The sequence below is a fragment of the Haplochromis burtoni genome, unplaced genomic scaffold (assembly GCF_018398535.1).
Source record: "Haplochromis burtoni strain Fernald_Lab_line unplaced genomic scaffold, NCSU_Asbu1 Contig_93, whole genome shotgun sequence".
NCBI lineage: Eukaryota > Metazoa > Chordata > Actinopteri > Cichliformes > Cichlidae > Haplochromis > Haplochromis burtoni.
This window is the reverse complement of record NW_024582454.1, coordinates 144,565-160,138: the sequence shown is the minus strand read 5'-3', so window position 1 is coordinate 160,138 and position 15,574 is coordinate 144,565. Positions and strand designations below refer to the sequence as shown.

The following is a 15,574-nucleotide window of genomic DNA, read 5'->3' as shown; positions in this document are numbered from 1 at the left end:
CACTGGTTGGTCATACCAGTCTTTCTTTTCTTTCTTCTTTGAAGTTAAGTTATTGTCCTGCAACCCAGAGACTTTATTTGTTAGTAGTGGATAAACTTCACCATTTAACAACAGGTGTATTTTAAGTTTCCCTTCTGTAACTTTGCTGAGTGTAAGCTGCTCTTCATTGCGTGTGTGTGCATTTGTAGGCAGGTTAATTTTATGTGTGTTCAGTGGAGCTGCAGATCCAGCAAAGTCTCTCTCTGCCTTAGCTTTTTTTTTTTTTCAAACAAGGAGTTTCCTTAAAAGCTGCCTTTTCTCTCACATTTCTCTGCTTGTGTGTGTTTTTGTTTCACCGTTTATTGCAATGCTCCGGACGCCTTCCCAACCTCCACAAGTCCATTGGCCCCAAATTTCAACCCAATTTTATGTGTTACAGCTTCTCTTAATTTCTCCTCTTCCCTCCTCACTGCTGTCGGTTCCACAGCTGCTGATTCTTGCTGATTGTGGTTCCCATTACTATCATTTAGCTTCGGCCGCTGTGCTTGTGGTGGGCGGTTGGTCCAGGGCCGTAGCCACCTGTATTAACACACTAAGAGATCTATTTAACAATTACAGAAACATAAACAATGATTATGCTCATTTGAATATTGAAAATTTTGGGCATGTGGCATAAACTTTACACTGGCTGGTGTTAGTAAATTTGTAAAACACCATGCATGTTTCACATCAAAGATTATGTTAATGCACATTAAATGCTCTTGCTCTTAATCTCAGGCTCTCTTCCACACCTGTCTTCCTTCTCTCACCCCAACCGGTCGTGACAGATGGCCCCGCCCCTCCCTGAGCCTGTTTCTGCTGGAGGTTTCTTCCTGTTAAATGGCAGGTTTTTCCTCCCCACTGTCGCCAAAGTGCTTGCTCATAGGGGGTCATATGATTGTTGGGTTTTTTTCTGTATGTGTTATTGTAGGGGCTACCTTACAATATAAAGCGCCTCGAGGCGACTGTTGTTGTGATTTGGTGCTGTATAAATAAAATCTAATTGAACTGAATTTAATTGAATTGTGCTTATCATAGACCTGAAACAGTTTTTTTTTTTTTATGGACTGCTTATTATAGACAATGGACTGCTTATGGATTATGGATTATGGACTGCTTACTCTTCCTTAACTTTATAAATTATTAGATTTAAAAGAAAGGACATGTGAGACATTGTTTTCTTAATTCTTCATTCAATACAATAAATCATCTATAATTGCATTTTTTCATTGTATTTGCCATGTTGTATGCATATGGTAGGAGGAAGGAGCAGTGTCCACAATAAAAATCATAATAACTCACCTAATTTATTACTAATTTTCAAATAATTTGTTTTTGATATTTATCTCTGATGTCATATTCTGATTTACTGGCTTCTGATCTCATTCTATTAAAAAAAAAAGTCTGGATAAATCTCCTGTGATCTTTTATATGAAGTTTCTGTCAAATTGGACCAAATATGGGGTTTGACCGCTGGGCTTGATTCATGTGCTACACTGAACACGCCACAGGATGACAGCATAGTCCAAGAATCTAACCAGGAACATATTCTGTGGCAGAGTGTGAGCAATGGCGATTATATAAATGAAAATGATGCGTGCCAGTTCATGTAGAATATGAGATAATAATATGCTCTTTTCCCCTGTGAGATTTGAGTCACTATCAAGTCACTCACTGGATATATATGTATATATCTAATCTCCAATGTTGGTCAATAATGGTATGTCTAATATTAGTGAAGGTCTTACAGTTCACTTAGGGTCACATGGCTATCTCAGGTACCATGGGGCAGGGTAAACCCTGGATAGGTGTCTATCAAAGCCTTTCACTACTACCATGGAATCAATTAACCTAAAATTAAGGAACAGGTGTAGGCACAGGGAGAAGATGCAAAGTATTTTTAAAAACGTCCCACCCTGGATTTAAGACAGTACCTTCCTGCTGTGAGGCAACAGTGCTTACTACTGTATCAATGTAGCAACCCAGTTAAGAAAGCCAGCTAAAAAATTGCAGTAAGTGCACAGACCAGGAACAGAATGGGTTAAATGCTGTAGGTCTCCAGAAACGTCTGTGGCTATCATTTCTCACATCCTGAAGATCTGAATGTTACCAAATAATTTTAAGAAACATATTCCTCATAATTACAAGAAAGTGTGTCCAATTTTTAAAATAAAGGTTAATTGCTTCTTGAAAGCAAACATGATACTTTGAGTTTGTTCTTCATCAAAAAGAAACGAAGCTTTTCTTTAAAACAGTAATACGTTTAGCAGGTGATGCATTTTGTTTTTATTGGCTTTTTAAAGGTGAAGATATTAACCAATCAGATTACAAAACAAGCTCTTTCAGTAGTTTTTAAACACCTTTGAGGATCTTTTTAAAAAAAAATTGATAAGAATTGAAGGCACACACATGAATACACGTTTTAGGTCTTACTGGACCTAATTAAACATGGTGCACATTTGAACAAAATCTCATATGATAAACTCCTCCATTCCAAAAATAGTGGTCAGATTTGGCTTTAAAAGCCGGTCGAGCTGTGGTCCTGAAGCACCATGGAGGTGATCCAACACAGCACAGATCCTCAGAGGTGGCGCTCTGCCATTTCCAAAGAGACTCATCTCTTCCATCTCTTTTGCTTTGTGATGGTGATGCCAAGTTTTGGAGGGCTTGGCACCAAAATGCATCCTCCTCCTCCTGCTGGTGTGTGTGTGTGTGTGTCTGTGTCCAAGCTTTACCATCAAAACACACACATTCACTGTACAAACACAAATGGTTGGAGATTAACAGTGATGACAGACGAGTCACGGTTTGCAACATCGCTTCAGGCAAAGATCAGAGTAAGGAGGTCATCCATAATCCCAAACCCGAAACACAGCAGTCACAAGCCAAACAAAAGAGCAAACCAAAGTGTTCCAATGCATTTAAAAGCATGATATCTGCTGTTTGTATCTTATAGGTTGCTGCACATTTAAGTGAGAATTTGTTTTTGTTTGTTTTTTTTTAATTAAACGAAGGTCAGGCACTTGTGGTGGAAAACATCCTCCAATCTGTGTGAACCTGTAACATTAAACACTGTCTTTGTTTCTCTCTTTCTTTTTGCAGGATCCATCGAAGTGACTGGACAATACATCTGGTTTTGATAAGGTTCTAAAAGGATTTAATTGCAACCTCAGATAGCAACACATATTGCAGCCGGACTTGTATAACAAAAATTTAGACAAAATGCAAAAGCATTGTAAAAAAGGCAAGTACTGTACACCCCATCATTCTTTAGCAGGAATTAAGTAATAATGTCCTGAATGACTTTATCAGTCCCGCACATCCTTGTGGACACATTTTGGTCTATGATTCTTTACAGTGCTTTAATGTGTTGATGCTTACAAGCATTAATTTATGCACAACACTCTAAGGTTCTGATATAGAATTTCAATCAGTTTGAGGTCTGGACTTTAAGTGGGTCATTGCAACACCTTGATTCTTTTCTTTTTCAGTCATTCTGTTATAAATCTGTCAGTGTTTTTGGAGTCACTGTCCTCTTCCATGGCCTACTTTCAACTTAGTTTTGGCTAGCAGACATATTTGACTCTAGAATACTTTGGTATACAGAGGACTTCATGTAGCACTGCAAGGTGCACAGATCCTGTGGCAGCAAAACAAGCCCAAATCACCAGCCCTTCCTTCACCACTGCGCTTGTGACAGTTGGTGTGGGGTGTTTGTGTTGGTATGCTGTGTTTGGTGGCACTGCGCATTATGGCCAAACATCTCCAATTTGTTTCCAAAGGACAAAGTCTTGTCGTTTGTTCAGATTCAGCTTTGGAAACCTAAACTGTGTTGCTGCATTTTTATTTTTTTGAGAGGGAAGAGACTTTCTGATAGCAGCTCTTCCAAACAAGCCGTACTAGTTCAGCGTCCTTAACTGAGTTTGCTGAGATGTAGCTCTTGGGTTTCTCTGACCTCAACTCCTGACAAGAATGGCAACTATCTTGAAAGTTTTACACGTACAGTATGAATAATCTTTCTCACTGCAGAATGGTCGACTAAATTGTTTGAAAATGACCTTATACTGTAACCCTTCTCAGACTGATGGTTAGCAACAGTCGCTTCTCTAAGGTCACTGATGTCCATCTTCTGTGGCATTGTGTTAACACACAACTGAATCCTCCCGACCAGCAAACTGTCAAAGCTTTGGCTTTTATAGAGGTGCTCACAATTAGCAGCAAATACTTACCCTGTTAGCTTCTATGGAAGCACGCTCCTGTATTCTTGGGTTAATTTCTGTTAAATAAAAGATGACACTCTGTAATATGTTTGTGTTGTTCAGACCTGTTAAGTTTCTTTCAGCTGTGGAATGGTGAGATTTCTTTACCTGTAAAGAATGACTCTTATCTAGAAAAAAAAAAAAAAAGCATGTGTAGTATACACACGGGGCAGTGTAAAAGTCATAAAACACAACAGACGCAGCAAGTTCTCAAGCTGTTTTATTCCTTTTAGTCTTTAGACAGCAGCCCACTCTCAAATATGTTTTTAAAGGAACTTAAGCAACAAACGTATAATTTTCCCAAAGCAGTTGCAAATTATAAGAGCTGATTAAACAAACTACTACAGTGAAAAAGCACTCCACACACTAACAATTCTTAATGCTGTGCAGGATTTCACTGCTCTCTGACAAGATTTCATTTTAAACACCACCTTTTCAGGATGCATGAAATTACTCAGCATTTCATCATCGATTATGTGTCGCAGAACTTTTTTGGACTACACCTTTTTCAAAAGATTTTTTCAAAAGACTGTGAAGAGTCTTTACTGGCTTTCAAAGTTTATGTTGTGTCAGAGGGTGACATCTGGCAGGTACTGATCCTTAAAAAAAAATCATCAGATAAATGTGGACTATAATCCGATGTAAAAAAAAAAAAAAGTCCATAAAATATGTCAAATGGTAGGAATTTAATCATCTGAAACACAAAACTTTTTGCATTAGTGAATATTCTCTTTCAAATCGATCCATTGTGGCATCCTTGCAGACAGATCAGAGATATTTCTCGCTGTTTTTGGCTGTCTAGGCCTTCGTCTTGATTCCCATCGGACACGCGACACCTGTGCCTCCCAGTCCACAGTATCCATCGGGGTTTTTGCTCAGGTACTGTTGATGGTAGTCCTCAGCATAGTAGAACTGCTTGGCCTCAGCAATTTCTGTGGTGATGGAACCGTGACCTGCCTGTGTTAGTACCTAAAAGACAGAGGGGGAAAAAGAAAAGAAAAAAATCACAAATTACTGGACAGGTCATTATGAAATGAAAAACATGAATATATGAGCAGTCCAAGGCTAATCCACATCCTGCCCAAACTGATGGATCCAAATCAGTTTGTGATCGTTTCTTGAAAACAGCAAAGTGATCTCTGCCGGTTTTCTTTCTTTCTTTTTTTTTAAAAAATTATCTTAAGTTAATCCGTATTTTTGATGATATGACAATAAATGTAGTATTTAGCCACAGTTGTGTAAAATCTTTCGAAAAATGGCTGGATTCAGATCTAGCCTGACCCCAAAATTAAACACTGCTAAGTTGAGGCAATCTCAGACTCCCACGGTCATATTAAATCTTTAACTTTTAGCATGATTCTGCTAAACAGACAAAACGGAACCACTTGTACAACTGAGTGGTTTCCAAATCTTCCACCTTGAGGCAGCTTTTATCTGACCCAAACACTTACTTTAATTCATTACTTTTTGGTTAATTTATTTTAAATAGTATATCTATAAATCATGTTCTTACTGACACTCCTTCAAACAGACTGGGGATGTTAACTCGGCCTTCAAACTTGGTGCACCCTTTGTTGGGTGGCGTTAAACGACACTAACGTGATACTAGGGGAGCTAAAGAGGAACTTAGAAACCAAAAGTCCTTTCTGAAAGAAACTTTGCCTTCTTCAAAAGAGCAGTGAAGACAAACAACAGGCAGAGAGACGAGTTGACGGAGAACATCCTGCAAAGGAAAAAAAAAGTTTGTAATGCTCAAGAGTGCCCTTATCTGACCATGCAAACAAAAAAGCATATCTTTCTAGCTGCTCAAGAGATTATTTTCTGCAGATATGAAAACTTGTGTACTCAGAGACTTTGGTTTGCCCTTTTGTGTGACATGGAAACAAAAAGGTTGAAATTCACTGAAATAATCTCATATTAGCAGTGCAAATCATATACAGTACATTACCCCAGAGACACAATTCAGTTCAGCAAAAACAGATATGGTGACAATCACACACTGACTCTAATAAATTCGACTGGATTTATAAAATAAGTTAGAGTCATCAGGTTCCTCAAACTCAGGAGGGATAGATGCTGAGACTGAGTTTCCCACCATTCATCAATAAAAATATTCTTGTTAGTCTGCACCGAACCAATTTAACTGCAAGAATGATTTGATTTTGAGCAGAACTCATCTTATCAAGGTTGTTTTCTGCAGGTACTTATTAGCATCTTGTCTCTCTCGAATGTGTTTATTCAGCTCCAGGTGGGGCGGTACCTACAAAACAGACAATGCGCTCACACGCATTCAGTGTGTAATCATTTGGTGATGACACCCTCTCCTCCTTGTGATAAAAATTACTCAACCAGATGGCGTGTGGGTTAAATAAAAGACAGAGAAACGGTAGGCATGAAGACGATGAAACTTTTGCTTCTGATGGAGGGATGTGTGTGTGTTTTTAGCATGTGCACAGACATCATGAGGCTTTTTATTGGATCGCACCCTACGGTAGATGTTGGGAGACATAAATTTGGCAGAACATTTACAGGTTTAGCCTTTTATCTGCAGAGCTGCTGTTATTCTTCCTGACATGAAAGCTGCTAAAAGGAATACAAACCCAGAGCCCCTGTAGCCACTGCACTAGGTTTATGCTAATTAACCTAAATAATCATAAAACAGAGCAATTTTTCATGGTTCAACTCGGGATCTTCACGAAGGCTGGATTTGGTTTATTTATGTCAAACTCCCTCCATGTTTATTTGGTTAAAATTTTATTTGAAAGCCACACAATGAGGTTAATTATTTAGGCACTCAGTGCTTCAGAACATTCTGAGCAGCTACTCCAATGGAAACATACTATAATCCACAGTTTGATTATATGCTCCATATCCTGTGATTTTATGGCTTATGTGGCTTTTTCTACTTGATAATGTTATAAACACAGTGAAATAAAAACACAAATCTTTTAAAAAATCTGTATTTTCTGACATTCGTAATTAATGATATTCAATGAAAAAATGCGACAGTAAAATGTTTTACTCTTGATAGTTTTATTGCTAATATAACATCTAGTCCTTTTACTGAATATTATATTTCTTATTTAATTACCATGAGCTTCACAGACATATTGATACTTATTGGAAAATAAAGCACTTTGATTCAACATCATGTAACTACACGCTTCATCAGTGTTTAGCTTGGCGATTGCATCCATCGTCCTTCCCTGCTTATATTCCCCCATGCAGTGTTTTTGTCATTAGCCAAAGACCCAAAGGCCTCAAATAGGTGACCTGGACCTGAAGCACAGCAGGGTCCTTCTGCTCTGGTCTGAATGCAGTTTCATTGATACTGGGCCTTGACAAGCAACAGCCAGAGTGTAATGGTACAAGATTGGTTTAAATGATTGGGTTACAGTTCCTGAAAGCCATCAATTTATTCTGATTCAGGTTAGTTTGGGCCTTTAAAACCAGGAATTAGAAAAAAAAACTCATCCCAAAGAAATTCCCAGTGACATTTGTGTTTGATAAATTGAAGTCTAGCCTCTAACATTTTGTCATGCGTCTCTTTTTATGTGCTTAGATGAGGAGGGTAGGTTTTCATTAGCCTTGACCCTTTACTGCCAAGTGTATTACATTTGCATACATTTTTAACCTCTTAGCTGTAAAAGGCTGGTGGGGTATTGTTGTCACCCGGCTGGTGGGTGGGCAGGAAGTGTGGACACCCAAATTTGTGAATGCAATAACTCAAGAATGAGGTGAAGGGATGTCACCTGGAATTTTCAAATTCATGTGTCCATCTAGTAGGTTGCTGACGGGTAGCCCTCAGGAATTTATACTGTTAGTACCATACAAACAAGCAATACTGCAGATAGTAATTAATGGCTATCTCCAAGGCCGTCTTACAGGGTTCTTCGGGATGATTTCCAAAGCAGCTGCCAGTTTTATATCACTTGGTAGGAGTCATGTTCCATGTTTTTGAATATGGTTCAGTAAAAAGGTTGTCCATCAACTTGATTTTCATTTTCGGGAAGAAAAAGCAAAACAGGGATAAACTGGCACTCGTGTAGCTCTTTTCTAGGCCACATCAACAGCGAGTTTAGAATCCCAATATACCCAACAAGCATGTCTTTGGGAGGAATCACCACACAGGCACAGGCAGAGCATGCAAATTCCACACTGAACTTTCCAAATAAGGGTTTAAACTCGGAATCTTCTTGCTGGAAGGCAACAGTACTACTCAGTAACCCACCATCACACCCAAATGAAAACCAGGTCCAGGTGGTAAGCAGACATTGTGTTGGTATAGCAAAACAAAAGCGTCTACTATTTAATGTACTACGTGGCAGTATATGTGCATTAAAATACTTCTCCTTTCAAGTTTCTCCCTGCAGGATGCATTCACGGTGCATTCAATTCCATGAATGCTGGAAAAACCAGCATGCTCACAGACTCTACAGCTTGAGATCTCTCATCACGACCACATGACCTTCAGGTTTGTTTGTGCAAGCGGTCAGAAAGGGATTGGCTTAAAAATAGCAGCTGCAAAGGCATCTGCCTGGACACAAGATTACTTTGAATGTGAAATCAGCCAAATTCAAATCAGGTAAGGTTTATGATTTTATGGACATAGTGTCATGACTTTTTTTTTTTTATCACATCTCTTATATGAGAGAAAATAAAGAAAAACACAATAGTTCATTTAATAGGTCCTTAAGGACTATTCTTTCTAGCAGCTTCTGTTTGAATGGATTTATTGGTGCGCTGACATCTACCAGTCGATTACTTTGATGATATGGCAAATAGGTATAATGTGAAGCCCCTGTTTGGACTGCACTTCCAGTTTGAACACAAAGAACTCTTTGGGGAAATACTAAAAAGTTCTCACTTTATTTTTAGTACAAAAACAATCAAACTAAAGCTGCAATTTCACACATTGGTGCCTCTAATACTTAGTGAGAGGTAATTGTTTGCAAACCATTTTAACTTCATTGACGTCAGCACTCGGCAGTTGTTGAAGAAAATGTCAGCAAACATACCCAGAGGGTTTAAGCAGCTTTTATAGCAAAAAACAAAAAAACAAAACAAAAACAAAGACACAAAAGATGTGACGCCGGCAAGTTCTGCTCTTAATGCAGTTTGCTCACTGCTGTTTGACTCATTGCTTCCTGTGAAGATTCCCCACCATGACTGCACTGACACCACAATTTAATTTGAGTAAGAAGGGTGGAGGTATAGCACAGCAGCAGTTAGTCAGAACGGGATTCTCTTTTCTGCTGCAGCCATTCGTGATTCAGGCTGGTGAGCTGGATTCACAAGTACAGTAGGCAGGTTTATTTTTAGAAGCTTGTAATTATCTTTTGAGTGTTTATAGTTATGTCATATCAAACATAACATAAGATATATAGGGGTGGGATTCACCACACGATATCGACAGATTGTCTCTGACTGTTTGCTGTCTGATGCTCTCCAGTTTATTTTCTTGCTGTGACTTTCTTCTTTTCTACAGCAAGCTAGTTCAGTTTTCTTCACATTACTGTCACTCATGTGATAAGAGTCACCACAAGGAGTCATGACACAGTCGCTCTGGTCAGTTAAACTGGTGAGATACAAACTAAAAATATCAGTATTTGCTGTCAGTGAAACCAGAGTTTTATGGATAGATTCTACATCAGTATATGCCCCAAAATACGCTTTCATTGACTCCTTTGAAAATCATTTATTTCCCAAGTAATTTGTGACAAAATAACTAGCTGCCTCTCTATCCTATCATTCATACGAACTCAAACTCCACCATCTTGAACTGCAATAAGCACTGGTAGTCCTTGTTCTGCCCTGCATGAACCAGATCTCCACCTGCTCCCGGTTCTTCCAGTTTGGAGCAGACCTCTAAAGCAGAACAAGGACTACCATTGCCAGATGAAGTCCCAGATGGTGGAGTTGGAGTACATCTGACTGCAGGACGAGAACCTCTCTGGGAGAGCAGCTGAATAAAACTGAGCAATCTGCCCAGTGAACCAGCCAGCAGAGAAAAAAAACAGAAAGGAAGTGTTATCAGCATCAGAACTTTCAAAATAAGACTACTAAATGAATCGTGAATGGTGTTATTCTTTCACACAGAAGGGGAAAAAAGACTAAAAGAATAATATTAAGTAAGCTATCAAGTATACTTGGTGGGGAAAGACAGGCTCAAGTAAAACCATATTTTGTCACACCTGTACTTACATATATGGATGCATCAAGCTGCAGATTCGGGAAAGTCTGGTTCTTTTACAGTAACCCCAAATATCCTGATTTTAAATCTCAGCCACGTTCAGAAATAAAGGAATTACCTTGAATCAGCAAGTGGAGATCTTGGAATTGTTATTTTACTTACCGAGTGTGAGATTGTATCTCGGCGCCTACAGTAGAATTACAAACACCAAGTGGATTAAAAGCTCTGGCAGCTATCAGCCTCTCAAACTATGTTTTGTTTCTAACACTGCTTCTGTTCTCCACAGGAACAATGTGCACATCAATATTCATGAGTGACTTGCATTGACCATTGGTTGTGGGAGTGTAGTGGGCGGACTATGTGTGAACATTTTGAAGTTGATTGTGATCTGTAAAGGGAGCTGTGTGCTCACAGTTCCATAAATTCGATTTTTTTTTAGGTTTTGACATTTTTTTTCAGGAATTCTTACCATGACTTGGCCGTGAGACATGACTGACTGCTGACCGATCACAGTCTGACGTCTTTCGTGACCTTTGTTAAATGATTGGGAAAGTGTTGCCAGGACAAATGATTCTGTATATGAATATGCAGAATCTGTAGGCAAGAGGCAAGTGTTTTGTTCCAGAAGCTTTAAGGGTTGTGTTTGTAGTGGAAGTACTATTGACCAGTTGCCTTTGAGCAGGCTTTGGTCGACTGCTGGCAAACAATCTGTGTTTAGAGAACAAGACAGATGGCATTTGCCAAAATGCATCTGACAACTATTGGCTATTGAATGACAATGATTTAGCTTTTAACTATTTATCTGCATTTGTAAACAATGACCAGTGGGTGGAAATGGAAATCTTGGCCCAGATATCTGCTGGCTACACCGGAAACTCTGAAAAATTGGCTTCAGCCGAGGGTGACCAGGTGTCCCACTTTATATACAGCATTTTTATTCTTTATCCAACTGCCGAAGGTAAACAAACGCCTCATTAGAAATGTGTGGCTCAAAAAGAGAAGTGTTGATATATGTGGGGATGATGAATGCATCCCTGCTGAAACCCAAACAGAACAGCACAACAAATAACAGATAACAACGTTAACAGTTACTGTGATAGAAAAAGGGATGAACAAATGTAAAAGGACAACACGACCACGTTTCCCCTGAGGTTTCATTCATTCTTGAACACATTAGGAAATTTGCAATCAGATAACTGTTGAATGGAATTGATGCAAATGACTTTTAAGCGTCAAGTTTTAGTAATTCTCCCATATTTTACCATACAAATATACTCTTTGACAATATCTCAGCCAGCAGCACGGCCCCCCAGAGTGGGCATGATAAACTACATGAAACAGGAGGAAAACACGGTGGGTGACAGACGGAGCATGATGCCGGCTACTTTCCAGACTTAGTTAAATGGTAACTAAGTCTGGAAAGTTCATTTTTAAGGTGCTTTTCAAAGACATGTAGTCACAAAGCACTGTGCAACAAAACAAACAAACGTCATTAAAGAACCACAAAGAGAAACAAGACAATGAAAACCACCCTGGGGTCCAGTTGGTTCATGTCCTTGCTTTTTGTTGATGTTGTTATATTAATGTTATATATTATTAATTTTGATTTTTGTACTGACACTGTGATACACTACACACTGCAAAACAATTAGCGTTCACATTTAACTCACATGGTAACAATGGTGCTTATGGCTCTTTTTCTGAGCTGGTGTAAGAGCTGTCACTCATACTCTGCTATGGAGACCAGTTGAAAAGGAGAGTCGCTGTTTGTTGTGCGAAAGCGCGGATCAACTATGGGGTTACAAGACAATCCTCCCGTGTGATCTCTGTGGTGAATCTGAACTGTTTGCGATGCAATCTTATCAATAAGTGTGTATATATTTATGTATGCATATATTTATGTGAAATCTTTTTGTAACCATGGTAACATGGTAACCATGAGTTTCAGCACGTCACAACCAGACAGTCAAAAACAGTCAAAGCTGGAGTCTGCTGTGTCTGAATTCTGCACTCAAACTGCTTTACATCATCTCCCTGGTATTATTATAACCTGTGGTTTATGTGGGGTCAAGTAATACTAATAGAGCTCACAATGAATCATTTCTGTATGAGTTATTTGCAAAACCAAATACATTAGGGGCTTTAAAGTGCAACGAAACCTGAAGCCAACAACCAGATTTTCATTTCTCCACATCAGGTCTTAATGATGCTCGATGACAAACTGTCTAATCAGTGCTACCTGTAAGGCTGTGTGGCTTCCTGTTTACCTCTTGCCTGCTTTGTTAAAATTAAAATTGTTTCCACACATGCACTGCAACCCTGAACTACGCAAGACATTTTCTGAAGGCGCTGTATGTCAATCTGAATCATTTTAGAATCACATTGAAACACTTATGTGTGTAATATCACATTACCATGAGCAGAGTAGGAATGTAGTCAGCTGAAATAGTGAGAATTATGGGGGGAAATGACTTGATCTTTAAGTAAATATAAAATGATAAGATAAGACAAATCTTTATTAACATAGTAGCTTTTTGAAATTTGTACAATTTCCAGCACAGTGAATCATCAAACTATCAGAGTGAACATTGACAGATTTATATGTTTATATAATTTTGTGATAACAGACCTTATCAGCCACTGAAGAATGTATGTTAAAAACATCTTCTGGAATTGTCCATCATGTTTTCAACAAATGAAGCAACAGACAGCTGCATTTTTAGACTTTTTACAGGTTTTGATTACAGTAAAACACCTTACAGTGAATATTAAGGATGCACGGCACCATGAGCTACTTTACAACTTCTGCCAGTTTCAGATGACGAATGACGAAATGAGCATCTGTGGAGAATTTCGAGCAGCCGCTAACTCTGATAGAAGTCACCATCAACCACCACAACCAGCTGTTTCTTATGCGAGCTCGGAAGTTTCTGTTGTGGTTTAACTACACTTCGAACATCTGTTTTCGTTTTCATTCGGAAATGGGTGCTATTGAGGGAATTGTAAATATCATAACTGATCAATCAGCATGCATTAGGCAGAATGCTGGTGTTTTATACGCAAAGCTGGCTTCACTGTAAGAAAAACTAAATGGGCATGAGGTTGTTTTATTTCAAATCAGAAACACTTATATTGTAATTATGAAAACTCAAATAAAATATGGGCTGTTTTCTGTAGAAACATGTAAATAATTACTTTAGCCATTTAGCTCCATTTACTCCTACTCATTGAGCACGGGCTCTATAGCTCTATAGCACCCCCTGCTGAACCCCAAATGGGATTAATGGAAGTGTAATGGCTCTCCTAGAATGGCTCTGGTTAGACAAAGCAATCACCATCAGATGAGGATGAGGTCAACATGTCCTGCTTCCTGCACACTTCACGTAAACCATGGACGATATCCTTTTTGTGCTCCATGAGAGGAAGATAAACCTCATAAAGACCTAAATCTCCTTCTAAGTAACCTTCTATCATGACTCATTGTGAGATGTTCTTTTCATGATCTGCTGGTTGAATTTTTTTAAAGTCGCTTTTCAAGCCAACTGTGATTATTTAACACGCACACACACAAAAAGGCAAGCTTTCATCTGAGATAATAAACACTGGTTACTGGACAAAAATATGCATGCTAACAATAACTCGAGGAGGAAACCTGTAATACCCAAAATGGCTGCATTCTCCATTATGCTGCTGTAGTGGCATCTTTAACTGTGTTTCATTGCATTTGTTTGTGCTGGTCCTGCTGCTGTTAGCAGCCTGCTATAAATGCATAATTCACATCCATTAATTTGCATGTCAGAGAAGTAGATTGCTCATTTGGAATGCAAATACCTTGACTGCTCTGGTAAAGCAGGAAAACGTGAACAACACTGATAAGCACCCATGAGACAGAGAGAGGAATGAAAAAAGGTGAAGCTGGCATGTTAAAAGAACTAGAAAGGGATTTCATAGACAAAGAAGAAATGGAAAGAAAAGGACATAGGAAAGGGAAAAACAGCTATTTTGTGTTCAGAAGTGGATATATGAATGTTCATGAAAAGAAAATGTAGCCAGAGAGGTGCATCAAGAGAGAAAGAGGTGCCAGAACAATGAGTACAAACTGCTTTAGCACCCATGCTTGCACCCACAGTCCGAGCACACATTATTACATAAAGCGAGCATGCAAGTGTGCGCGGGCACACACACACACACACACACCACTTCCACCTGCCATTTTAGACGCAGTGCACACCCTAATGATGGGTAGGAGGCAAGAAAAGAAAGGGGAGGCTCCTTTCATGCTTTCAACCACCAGCCGCCTGCAAGGTAATTTACTGCAGTGCTGTTGTACCTTACACACACATATATACACACCAAATTCCCCAATCACTCTCTGTGTGAACAATACAATCAAGCCAGGCGGCGAAGCGAAAGTAGTCAATACCCTGACACCAAATTAACCAGACTCTTTCTTCTCTTTTAACCCTCTCATCTCTCTTTATCACCAGTCCTGGCCTAAACTTTATCTCCGCATTGCTCTCCCCTCTACATTTTTTATACTTGCACGTGTAGAATAAGGCAATAAACATTCAGTTTGTGTCTGAAAGGCACGTCCTGGGAAATTCCTCAGTGCTGTGATGCAGTTTGCATTCTCGCTTTGTTTGAAAGAAGAGAGAAAAAGTAGGCGGTTGGCGTGAGCATGCACAGCCACTGTGGATGCAGAGACAAAGACTTTAACAAGATTTTTTTTTTGGTGGGGGGGGGGCATAAATTCATAAATATTTTAAAGACAGCACTGTACCATTGCGTGCCAATTTAATGCACAGAGGTAAACACTGGAATACGATGCATCTACTATCTCAAAATGAGGAGGGGGGAAAAAGACACTAAATAATTCAAATTTAGCCTGATTTTTGGCAGGGGAATCCTTAAACTTAAAACTGTTGCAGCTTTATGTAAAACATTACATATGGAGGACTGCAGACCCAATACCTAACCTTCAGTGTATGTATACGTGTGTGTGCGTTATTTTGCAACTAAAGGGATTTTCGTGGAGGACAGATTTAAGACCCAGATGGTTTGGCATGGAGTCTGTTTGCTATAGGCCAACTGCTTGCACACACAC

The 15,574-nt window shown here is 39.1% G+C and overlaps 1 protein-coding gene across 2 annotated transcripts in view; it reads right to left on the bottom strand.

Annotated features, from left to right (window-relative positions):
• Nucleotides 1–4,479: 4,479 nt before the first annotated feature.
• The window catches only part of msra (methionine sulfoxide reductase A), a 61,337-nt gene continuing 50,242 nt past the window's right edge, over nucleotides 4,480–15,574 (bottom strand). For both annotated transcript variants that reach the window (XM_005948429.3, XM_005948428.3), the window contains exon 6: nucleotides 4,480–5,246. In XM_005948429.3, coding sequence (XP_005948491.1) covers nucleotides 5,076–5,246 — 171 coding nt within the window. In that variant the 3' untranslated portion in view covers nucleotides 4,480–5,075. The remainder of the gene's footprint in view (nucleotides 5,247–15,574) is intronic.